At 44.8% G+C, this 12,605-nt stretch overlaps 1 protein-coding gene across 1 annotated transcript in view; it reads right to left on the reverse strand.

The window, feature by feature from the left end:
• Positions 1-12,605, reverse strand: part of CALCR (calcitonin receptor) — a 317,310-nt gene that overhangs the window by 69,470 nt on the left and 235,235 nt on the right. The window contains exon 5 of the mRNA XM_044295639.1: positions 5,708-5,820. Within this exon, the coding sequence (XP_044151574.1) occupies positions 5,708-5,820 (113 nt within the window). The remainder of the gene's footprint in view (positions 1-5,707; positions 5,821-12,605) is intronic.

Raw genomic sequence — 12,605 nt, forward strand, 5'->3', positions numbered from 1 at the left:
CGTGTCATCATAGGGTGCCGACATTGGACATCTTTGCATTGTGACAAGCAGAATAAAAACAACCAGTTGTCACTTTATTTCCATGTTTACAGGAACTGTTTAAGGAAATTTGTTATAGAATTGTTGTTTTATGAGGAATACTAGCATCTACCTGAACAGACAGGTCCACAGAGCTGACAAGATCTTTCTAAGATGTCACCCAGCTTTCAAAAACTGCCAATCTGCATGGTTTTGCTTCGCTGCATCTGTATGGGGTATCTGCAAATTGTTTTATTGTTTTGTATTGTTAAGTATTTTATGTTTTGGTCGCACATCCCAGTAGGAAATATGGAAGGCAAAATGTTGGCAGGAACAGGGCTAAGCATCCCCTCATGGTAGGAGTGGGTTGGTCCTGCTAACTGCCAAGAGGGGAGAACAGCAAGAGAAGAGAGAGGAAGCACACGGCAGAGCTCCATCTCCTTATAGAGATTCTCCAGAGAGAACAACTTGATTTTGTCCTCAAGAAAACATTTGAAAGACAGGACAGCAGAGTGAAAAACAGCTAAAACCTGCATTTCAGACCCTGCTACAAGGTGAGGGACTACGACTCAGACACCCATCACTCAAAACCAGAGACAAAGACCAATGTAAAGTTCAAGTTTTAACCTGACAGTGGACACTTATACCCACAAGTGCTAAGTTGCAGTCATCCAACCTGCCACCATACCTTCTTTACTTGCAGGGGTGCATCTAGCCTTTCTGCTGCCTGAGGCGAAAATTTAAACCCCCATGCCAAATTCTCAACCTAACCTCTTCCCTCCTAACATTATATACAGCACTATAAAAACATACAGGGTAATACAGCGCCACATACCTCTTACATCCAGTGATTTCTCCTCTGATGTAGATATTCTCTTTCCTTATCTTCTCCTTTCAGACCAGACCACCATGATGATTTCTTTCAGCCGTGTCTCAACTCTGCAGAGTCTGACATACAGTAACAAAGTGTTGTGGAATCGCACTCACCAGATCTCGTGGTCACCCGGAATGCAGCAGCCTACCTGGAGTCCAAGATCCATCAGGGCTCCTATGTTGCAAGTCCCATAAAAGAAGATGGAGGCAGCATGTCCGGTACAAAAAGATCCCTTTATTGGGAGCCGCTCAGGTGAACAAACGTGCAGAGGGTCGTGACGTTTCGGCTGACTCACAGCCTTTATCAAACACCTCATGCCGAAACGTCACGACCCTCTGCACGTTTGTTCACCTGAGCGGCTCCCAATAAAGGGATCTTTTTGTACCGGACATGCTGCCTCCATCTTCTTTTATGAGTCTGACATACAGACATCTCAGTTTCCTACTTTTCCATCATCCTTCCATCTTCTGAACACCCTATCGTGTCATCCACCACTACTGTGCCACCAGTACACAAAAAAATGCCCAAATAATGTGTGCCATGATAAAAAATACCTCCTTTGTGCTCCCAGTAGAACCAATGTCCCCATAGTGCCCCCATAACTTGTGCCAATGCCCCTACTGTGTGCCAGTACATAAAAAAAAACATCTTAGTGGACCCAGTATAGCCAATGTCCCCATAATGTCCCCATAACGTGGGCCAATGCCGCCTTGTGTGTGCCAGTACAAAAGTACCCCCTCTTAGTGCCTCCAGTAGAGATAATGTCCCCATAGTGCCCCTACAATGTGTGCCAGTATAAAATACTCCTATATAGCGCCCCCAGTAGATGCCCCCATAGTGCTCCTCTGCCCCCTTCCCCATAGTGCCCCCACGATCTATGCCAGAATAAAATTCCCCTATATAGTGCACCCATAATCTGTGCCTGAATACAATTCCCCTATATAGTGCCCCCATAGTCTGTGCCAGAATAAAATTCCCCTATATAGTGCCCCCATAATCTGTGCCTGAATACAATTCCCCTATATAGTGCCCCCATAGTCTGTTCCAGAATAAAATTCCCCTATATAGTTGCCCCATAATCTGTACCAGAATAAAATTCTCGTATATAGTGCCCCCATAATCTGTAGCAGAATAAAATTCTCCCATATAGTGCCCCGATAGTGCCCCCCATAATCTGTACCAGAATAAAAATTCTGCTATATAGTGCCCCCATAGTCTGTGACAGAATAAAGTTCTCTTATATTGTCCCCCATAATGCTCCCTTCTCCTTTCCTCCATTTGACAAAACTATAGAGTGTCAAATAAAAAAAATAACACTACACATACTTACCTACCTCCATGGCACTTTCAGCGATGCAATGCAAGCCTCTTCCGGCCTGTGTCCCGTGCTGTATGTGGCCCGGCTCAGGCAGCGTGATGATAATGGCGTCATTGCGCAGGCCTAAAGCCTATCAGAAGGAGGGAGGGAGACGCTGCAGCCTACAGGACAGAGATGCCGCTGAATATACAGAGATGAGCTCTTCCACAATGGAAGCGCTAATCTCTCACTGCCCCGCCGCCACCCCCCCCACTTATCTCCAGGGCCGCGCTGCCTGAGGCGATCGCCTCACCTCGCCTTATTGGCGGTGCGGCCCTGTTTCTGGCCTCATTCTTTAAACTACTTTAAACTACTGTAAACTACTCCAATCAGATAGCATTACAGTGTGACAATCTGAACGGTAACACCCATTTCTCACTTCAGTTTCAGGAGGAATAACAGAGGAACATCGTGCTTTATTGAAAGGCGCTCCAGAATTGTTATGTTATGAGGATTCCAAGTGTTTACTTGAACACATATGTCAGCTGAGCTTTTTCAGGCAGAATTACCATTCAGGAGACTGAGTAAGCTAGGTCGGGTTGCTGGAATGGAAGCTGTACCACGTTTTTAAAAGCTATAAAATCAAATGCTGTTGACCGATACTATGCTCCAAAACAAACAATAAGAAGAAAATCCAGTGTTTGGAGAGCCTAAGTCAATAAGAAGGAACATCTGGCTTCAGAATGCAAATCCTGCCCTGAAACGCGTCGTTACCACATTAACTAAGACTCCTCGAGAAGCTGAGAAACAATTAGGTTTCAGGATCTTAAAAATGTTACAGGAGGAAAAAGGAACAGAAGCCTCAAGAACTGACTCCTAGCACAAGAAGAGGTCTTTGTCTTTAGTCCTCAGGCAGTGATTTCTTGCAGCATTTTGCAGGGTTGGACTTGGCTCTGAGAATATTTAGAGTTATCAGGGATGGGGCTCGAGTCATAATAACAGTCAACGCCACGGCGGGATATGATCAGGAGACCACACGGGAGACCCTGCAGGGTACAATCAATGGGGTACTGCTAGTAAAGACCATTAAATGGGTATTCCAGTGATATAACAGGAAATCATACAGTTTTCTAATATACATGTATTAAAAATTCCACATACATACCTTTCTTATCGGGCAGTTGACCCCTATATGCAGTAAAATGGTATAGCCCATGTATCAGTCCCATGTAATGTGTTCATGGCCTAACTGAAACATGGAATCAGTCATGTGACTCTCTTTACCTCATATAATCCCTGAAATTCAGTAAGCAGCAGTGTTACATGACATATATGTGCTGGGTCAGCACACAAGACATATCCATGTGATTAGTAACTAGGACTAGTGGTGGAATAGTGATTTCTTTTGTGGTTATTACAGTAACTAAGTCACTTCTGTGTATTAACATGGCTGCCTGTCTTTAGGTGATATTGTAAAATGGCCGCCTATCTCTAGGTGATATTGTAAAATGGCCGCCTGTCTCTAGGTGATATTGTAAAATGGCCGTCTGTCTCTAGGTGATATTGTAAAATGGCCGCCTGTCTCTAGGTGATATTGTAAAATGGCTGCCTGTCTCTAGGCGATGTTGTCATGTCGTTAAATAAAATTTACTGTTAAAAAAAAATCAAACACAACACATACAGATCTGCTTCTAGACGGAGACTGACAGACATGCTGTTAAGCTGCTGCAGGTAGCAATACTGTATGTATGGTATATGTTCTCCTCCTCTATACATTACTATTCCCCTGTTGGGCAGATAACTGAAAGCCAGGTCACATGACTGACGCCATGTTTAGTCCTATCCAGCTCTTCCATGGATGCACTTTACAGGATGGGCCGTACCATTTTATTTTTTTCCTTGGGAGAGACTACTCTACTATGGAAATAATAAATACATTTTAAATAGACGTACTGTATATTAGAAAATTGTTCATCGTCCCATTCTCTACATAAATGTAATCATTAAAACTGGAATACCTCTTTAAAGGGGCCAAAACGAAAGAAGGTCTACTGGAATAACATGGAAACTTCTGAAGACCTACAGCAGATTGAGGGTCACAAAAATGGGGCAGCAATTTTCTTTTTCCTTTTTCCTTTTTAATAGTACCCCCATATTATTGTTGGCACCCCAATAAGTCCCCATAACATTGACAGAAAGAGGACCCCCAATAGCAATGCCAGTTACAAGACCCACTAATAGTGCACATACCCACTGAGAGTGACAGGACTCCCATGCCAGTGACAGCCACAACACCCGCATAACAGTGACAGCCGCAAGACCCCCATATTCGTGACTGTTATAGAAACCCCTCATAAAAGTGGCAGCCACAGGACCTCCAAACAATTGACAGGCAGAAAACCCCCATATCAGTGACGGGTACAAAACCACTGCATCGCTGTTTGCCACAGATACCCCCATTCACAGTGACAGCCAGAGGTATCCCAAGACAATGGCAAGACCTCCACAAACGTAAGAGCAATAGGACTCCCAATAACGACCACAGCCACAACACCTCCATAAAAGTAAGAGCCATAGGTCCTCAATAACGACCACAGCCACAAGACCTTCATAACCCTGAAAGTCACAACAGGCTCCCCAAAAACCATGACAGATGAAGGATTCCCAATTGGAGTCACAGCTATGGAACCATCAGTGACCTCCATAACCATAAGAGCCACAGGATCCACAATAACAGTGACACCCACTTCCCTCCCACATTGTAGGAGCCCCAGGGCCCTCAATAACAGAGGAAGACCACTACGACACAATCCCCAAATAAACTGGCAGACACTCAGTAACACCCACAAATATACACCCCCCAATAACAGTGGCTGCTACACCTCCATAACCATAACAGCCAAAGGAACCGCAATAACAGTGACATCCACATGATCCCCCCCCATATCCGTGCACCCCCGGGACCCCCAATGAGAGTGACAGCCACAAGAACTTCATAACCAGGAAAAGCATAACGGGATCCCCAAAATCAGTGACAGACACAGACCCTAATAAGAGTGACAGCAATATAATCTTCATACCTAGAGGAAAAGCAGTAACAGTGCCAGCTACAGGGCCTCCATAACCATGAAAGCCACAACAGGACTCCAAAAACAGTAACATATACAGGGCTCCCAATAACACCTATGGGTACAGAACCCCCAATAACCGTGACAGGCAAAGGACTTCCTTGACATCTACGTGAGCTCCGTAAATGTAACAGGCACAGGACCCCCAATATCAGTGACAGGGCCAATCACAATTAGAGCCACTGGACCTCCATAGCTATAAAAGTCACAAAACCCCAATATCAGTAACTTCCACGGATACCCCCAATAATAGTGAAATCCAAAGAACCCAAAATAACAGTGACAGCCACAGCCGCTCCTCCCCCCAAAGAGAGCGGCACAACCCCCTCCCTCCATATTGACAGCTACATGCACTGCAATAAGTGACCCGTACCCCTGCCATCTGCTTACCTTCAGCTTCTCCTTGGTAAAGCTGATGCACATGGAGTAGTTGGACCAGGTCCTGTTGCTTTCGGGATGTTGGAACCAGTTTCCCTTCTCGTCACAATATTTTGAAGCTTTTTCTGTTAAATAAAGAAATCATTTGAGTCAGGGGCAGAGCTGGAACCTAAAGCTTCATGGCAAAATCGGTGCACCCCAACTATCATTTAGAGCACTGGTCTTGCAGTACCCTAGTATTGGGAGGTATCTGCAAATGCTTGGTTTGTACACCAGCAGGTGAGGTATGGTTGGTATCAGGAATGGGTCTAACCATCCAATTCCTCCCATCTTGGTAGGAGTGGAATGGTCCTACTTCCTGCTAGGGGAGGGAAGTGTTAGTTAGGACAGTGAGGAGTGAGGAAGCATGTCCTATTGCTCCTGCTTCAAGGGCCTTAGGGACCAGAGAACCAACTCATGAGTGAGACACAGACAGACTGCAAAGCAAAATTACAGATATCTGCAAAGCTACAGTGTTACAGTCAGCAGAGTAACAAACAATCACAGCTATATAGAGCCTGCTGCAGGTGAGGGACTACAACTCAGACACCCATCACCTGCATTACACCGTGAGCATCTACGGCCACAAGTGCCAGCTTTTCCAGCTTTTAGCCAGATGTTCAGGACTGAGGCATCAGCTAGATATGGTACCATACCAGAAGTGCCTTCATCTTTCACTTTGCCAGCCACCAAAGCTCAACTTGTGGACAGAAACTGCACTGTATACAACTCCTATTTTGCACTTAGTAAATAGAGACTTTATACTTTTACTTCTGGCTTGATTCCTTACACTACCTTTTCACTGCATGGTCCCTAGGGAGCAATGGCCTGAAGGAGTAAACTGTGACACGTCATCTAATCGGGGCCACAACACTCTCACCCTCTGGGGCTTGCTGCAGTCTCAAGTGAAACACAGGGCAATTTGGGCCCCATCTCCAGGGTCCTGATATGACTACAACTGCTGCACCTCCTATATTTATATCCCTGCAGTAGCAACATTTTCCTTTGGTCCATATTTGTGGGTATCATGAAGGGGGGGGGGGGGTTGTTGAGGGTGCAAAATAAGGTGCACTTGTACAATTCAAAGGTGTGAAATTAAACAAACAGCAGCTTTCGTCTAGAAACAGCACCACACCTGTCCATACACTTTGTGTGCTATTGGAACTCATCCCCATTCACTTCAAATAGAATGAAGCTGCAATTCCAGATACAACCTGTGGAAAGGAGAGGCACTATTCTTGAAAAAATGAAATAAATCAGCCATGGTTTTCAAATTCTGGACAAGATTTTCTAATATTCTAGGCACGAACGTCACAATTATTACTGTAATAAATCATTGCATATTTTTAAAAGCCATAAAAATCCTATTCGTGATAAATGTCGTTTTAATAGCTGAGGATTTGCATTAATAATGAACATTGCTACTTCAGATGAAGCAAGGTCGCAACATTGCGTTAAATCTTCAGTAGGAGAATCATATTTATCATACTCGTATGTTGCAGTACATTTTATGGTAATGGGGTGGCTCGCTAATGTTCCATTTCTAGCAGCGCGAGCCCATCCTCGTACGTGTACCTTCACAATGCATTAAAAGGGAGAAATGAAACATCTTTGCAAATAGTCTTCATTAAAAATGACTTACCGATTTGGATGTACAGCTCCTATAGGCCTATGCATCTCCATGGTAACAGACTACCAAAGGTGGATTGGCCATAGACCTTACAGGGAAATTTCCCGGTGGGCCGATGCCCAGGGGGCTGCCCAAGCCCCCATCATTGCCGCTGGCTGGGTACATAATAAGCTATCCTGAATTCAACTATGGCCCACATCTCACGTCCTAAGCACCATCCTCCATTTCTTAACTAGAAGAGGAGGAGAGAAATTGGCCTCTATTGATGGTCAACTCAGAGAAGCAGCTTTTGGGGCAATATATTGTGCTCCACTGTGGTATGTGGTATTTTGCGCTATAGTATTACTGACCCCCCTCTTTTGTTGCCCTGTCTCCTGTCAATTGAGACCCTTCTTCAATATTGTGCCACTTTTAGATATTTTTTTCCAGGGCCACATTAGGTTCCCAATCCGCCCCTGCAGACTGCAAACCAACCCTGTGTAGTCTGATCCTACCATCATTATCCATTTTACCTGTCCCCCTACTTCTTCTTAAAATACATTTGGTAGGTTATCCAGAAGTATATGGAAGACAAAAGGAAGTACAGTAAGAAAGCAAGATCTGACTGCATAGTGTATGTTTGTAGTCTGTTACCATGGTGATGTGTAAGATGGAGAAACAGCCACTGATTCTTGAATGCTGTTTCTGAAACTGTCATTTGGCATTTTGGGCACTAGAGGCCACTGTTTTGCAGCTGCAGCCAGCACACTCTGGGATTTGAATATGCAAAACAGATGATGACTCATGCTGATGACTCATGCTGCAGTGTGCCAGACAGAGCAGGGAATGGTGACATGAGGAGACATGCTTGTGCAGAGGCTGAATACAGGATTCAGTGCCATCCTCAGGCCTGTGGGACTTGGAGCGGTCAAAGTGACTGTCATAAGTGACTGATGCCTGTCAGCAATGCAGATGTTGTCAAGGGAGAGAGGATCGGTTCCCGGAAGGTCAGTTGGACCGTGGAACGTGGTTACAGACCCTGTGAGGCCTCATGGTGGATGAAGGACTTGCGAGTTGGTGTAAGTCGCCATCGGATAAGGACCAGGCCAGGGTCAACGATCCAGAAGGCTTCCCAGAGAGAAAGAGAGAGAGGATAGGGTCCCGGAAGGCTGGAAGAGCCGTGGAACGGTTGGAGCTACCATGAGAGGTGGAGTTGCTCAGCTTGTATAAGAAGTAGTCTGCCATTTTGTGAGCTTAATGAGAGAACCGTGTGGATCTGGATTCTGTTCGCAGGAATGAGTATCGGCGTCAGGAAGCTGATTGGAACAGAGTACAGGTTATGCAGAGTCACATGTTGTGGCAGGGACTTGCTGTCGGTTTGGAGCAACCAGTAAACACAGGACATACCCAGGTCAGTGACTTAGTGGTTATTGACTTGTAGGCTCTGCCGTTTGCGCCATCGGTCAGGTCCGTTACCTTGTGGCACAGTATCAACTTGTGGGCTCTGCTGTGTATGCCGCCTTGGGTACGGTTGTTCTGTTGGGCTGGTACCGTGACTCGGAGCCTGGGGTATAGGGTATTCTGGACACTCCATTGTTGCTACACTACAAGGCCACTCCAGCGTCTAGGCTTAGAGTATTCAGGGCACGTGAACAGTGTCAGTTGGGGGGTAAGATAAGGGAATGTGACATTTTGTTGTTCATTGTATTTGATATATATGTGTGTGTGTGATATATATACTCTCTGTAACTACTGTTGAAATTACTGTTAATACTACTGTTATAGTTCAGTAAAGTTTCTGTTTTTGCATCAGGAGCTGGTGTCCGTGTCGCTTTCCTTATTCCATGACTCCGCTGTATCCTGGGGGTCCCTCCCCTGTTCACGGTCTTACAGATGTATAGATCTTCATGGCAGGGATAGACACAACGCGATCAGTAATTTTACATGAAGATTGTCAGCCGAAGACCATTTTAACCTCAACGGAGAAAAAAAAAATGTCGCAAAGGTGAAGCATTGTGAGGCTGAGCACTCCGGTGCTGTTCCTGCACGCGATTGTCCAGTAGTGGTCACATGAATACAGATTGCACCTGACACTTCCAATCTGGAGGGGACTAAAAGCGTTAGAGATGGAAAGCATGGCGCTGGAAATGGTACGCTCTGACAAGGTGTTTTTTTTTAATATAGTTATTGGGGCCGGATGGGAATGCTGTGGCTTCCGGCAATGCCGGATCCAGAGTGATCCGACAGGCTGTTCCATACTTACCAGTGTTTGAAAAAAAGGGGTGATTTGAATGTTTAATATCTTTTGTGTATTTAAAAAAAAAAAATTCTACTGTAATTGTTAGTCTCCCTAAGGGACTGGAGCGTGTGATCCTATGTACGATAGACTGCAACAGAATACTAATGCAGCCTGGTGGATATTTACTGGATGCCTGTAAAGCTCTGCCACCAGCACGGCTTAACAGGCAGCTTACTATAACAGGCCTGAGAGCCTTCACAAAGCCCCAGGCTCTCATAGCATTGGATTGGAGGACAGAGGCCTCCATATCCTCTGCCTAACCAATCAGATGCCACGATTGCTATTGACTGTGGCACCTGAGCAGTTAAGTGACCAAGATCGGCATTATCTCCAACCTTGATCATTGTGTCCAATAGCACCTGCCGCTGCGGACGCAGCTGATGAGCCCACTCTATACAATCCCTGCACGCAAATGCCGTACATGTACTGCAGTTTGCATAAAGGGGTTAAAGGGGATGTGTCATGAAGCATATTCTACATTTTTTCAAACCAGCACCTGGGTCTGAATGCTTTTCTAATTGCATGTAATTAAAAATTTAATCTAGCCGCTGAGTTATTCAATAAGATGTATCTGTATAGCGCCACCTTCTGTTTGTTCTTTGCCTTATTTTTTGTCCACCTCACTGTGGTGGTCGAACGTGTTCAGTTTAAATCGTCAACTGCCACCAGCCATATTTTCGGTTAGAAGCTGTGGCAGTTACAGGCTGCCAGGCTGAAAATAATCTAGTAGACCAATTGGAGCCGTTAATGGGGATATCCTCGGACCCATGTGAGTTACAGGGCTGGTTCTAGCTTTGTTAGAAAGGTATTGTCATGTCACTATATGGTGTCTAATTTTCATTTTTTTTACATCAATCATGGGATAACCCCTTTAATATTAAAACAACAGAATGCAATGCTGGTCCCGTAACAAACAAATTCTATAATTTACGAGCATCTGATGGACCACCTTGAGGAACGTCACCGTTCTCGTCTCTTAATAGACCTATGAGCTTCCATTTAAAGTACACAACAGTCTCCAAGTTTACTGATGGGAAAGTCTTGTTTTATATCAGAGAGGGTTTTATTTTCTGCCTCATTTTTCATAGAAATCATCTTTACGAATAACATTTCCCTTCACCCCTGGATATAATTAAAACATTGATAGGTTCTGCAGCTCCCTCACATACAGCGTTGCTGGCCGGCTATGCGAGGCTAATATATTATGACTGTGTCGATGGTATTTTTTTTCTGCCTGTAGCTTCTAAGGGAGCTCAATCATGCAGGGTCTATGCATTCATTTGGTATCTCCTCCGAACAGAAGAGGAGATCAAATTAACGGGAAAGTCTTAGACGGGGTTGAGCTTGAGTAATCGGTTCCAGTGGCAGTAATTGAGATAAACATTAATACTTCTGTAGATATTTCTTCAGATGGGTGGAAAATAAGATACAAGCTGCGAGGAATAAGTGAATTCATTGATTTAGCAGGAAACTAAAGGCTGAAGTTATAGTCAAAACGTCGCCTTCACTCGAATGCACAGAGCTCCGTCCTATTAATTTACCACAGGCCCAGCTCTTTTATATTTAAATATGATATGGAAATGAGTGAGAAGAGTGGAATTGTAATACAAAAAGGGTTTGTCCTCAGCTCAGGGTTAATCGGCAGCCCCCAACATGATCTGGACTAGAAGTGATAGATTTTCTTGAAATTCTTTCGGGTTCAGTTCTAACAAATTGGTCAAAAAATTCTATTCGGGTCCAAATCGATTCTACCCGAATCGAAATGCTCTAATTGCCCTGAAAGTTAAGCACTTTAGACACTTTGCTATCACCCCCATTTCCCTTTAAGCTTTTGACATCTATAGCTATGAGTAAACGTATGGTTGACGGTGTTAAAAACACACCACTCCTCATATTTACTATGCTTTTTGTTTTAAACAACATTTTTTTTTTTATTACCCACAAGGCACAAAAAATGCTGAAAGTGCTCCTCGTTCACGTCTAGGCATCTTTGGGCATGTCCGCTTGCAGCTCTTCAACAGTGATACTGCAGAAGAAAAAATTTGATGCTATTTCCAACAAGATGGGGCAATATGCCACACCTCACGCAACTCACTGGCAAGGGTTCATGAACTGTTAGCAAGGGTTTATGACTAGAGTTGAGCGAACACCTGGATGTTCGGGTTCGAGAAGTTCGGCCGAACATCCCGGAAATGTTCGGGTTCGGGATCCGAACCCGATCCGAACTTCGTCCCGAACCCGAACCCCATTGAAGTCAATGGGGACCCGAACTTTTCGGCACTAAAAAGGCTGTAAAACAGCCCAGGAAAGAGCTAGAGGGCTGCAAAAGGCAGCAACATGTAGGTAAATCCCCTGCAAACAAATGTGGATAGGGAAATGAATTAAAATTAAAATTAAATAAATAAAAATTAACCAAAATCAATTGGAGAGAGGTTCCATAGCAGAGAATCTGGCTTCCCGTCACCCACCACTGGAACAGTCCATTCTCAGATATTTAGGCCCCGGCACCCAGGCAGAGGAGAGAGGTCCCGTAACAGAGAATCTGTCTTCATGTCAGCAGAGAATTAGTCTGCATGTCATAGCAGAGAATGAGGCTTCACGTCAGCCACCACTGCAACAGTCCATTGGCATATGTTTAGGCCCAGCACACACACAGGCAGAGGAGAGAGGTCCCGTAACAGAGAATCTGGCTTCATGTCAGCAGAGAATCAGTCTGCATGTCATAGCAGAGAATCAGGCTTCACATCAGCCACCACTGCAACAGTCCATTGGCATATATTTAGGCCCAGCACACACACAGGCAGAGGAGAGAGGTCCCGTAACAGAGAATCTGGCTTCATGTCAGCAGAGAATCAGTCTGCATGTCATAGCAGAGAATGAGGCTTCACGTCAGCCACCACTGCAACAGTCCATTGGCATATATTTAGGCCCAGCACACACACAGGCAGAGGAGAGAGGTCCCG

Source organism: Bufo gargarizans, chromosome 5, assembly GCF_014858855.1.
Source record: "Bufo gargarizans isolate SCDJY-AF-19 chromosome 5, ASM1485885v1, whole genome shotgun sequence".
Taxonomy (NCBI): Eukaryota; Metazoa; Chordata; class Amphibia; order Anura; family Bufonidae; genus Bufo; species Bufo gargarizans.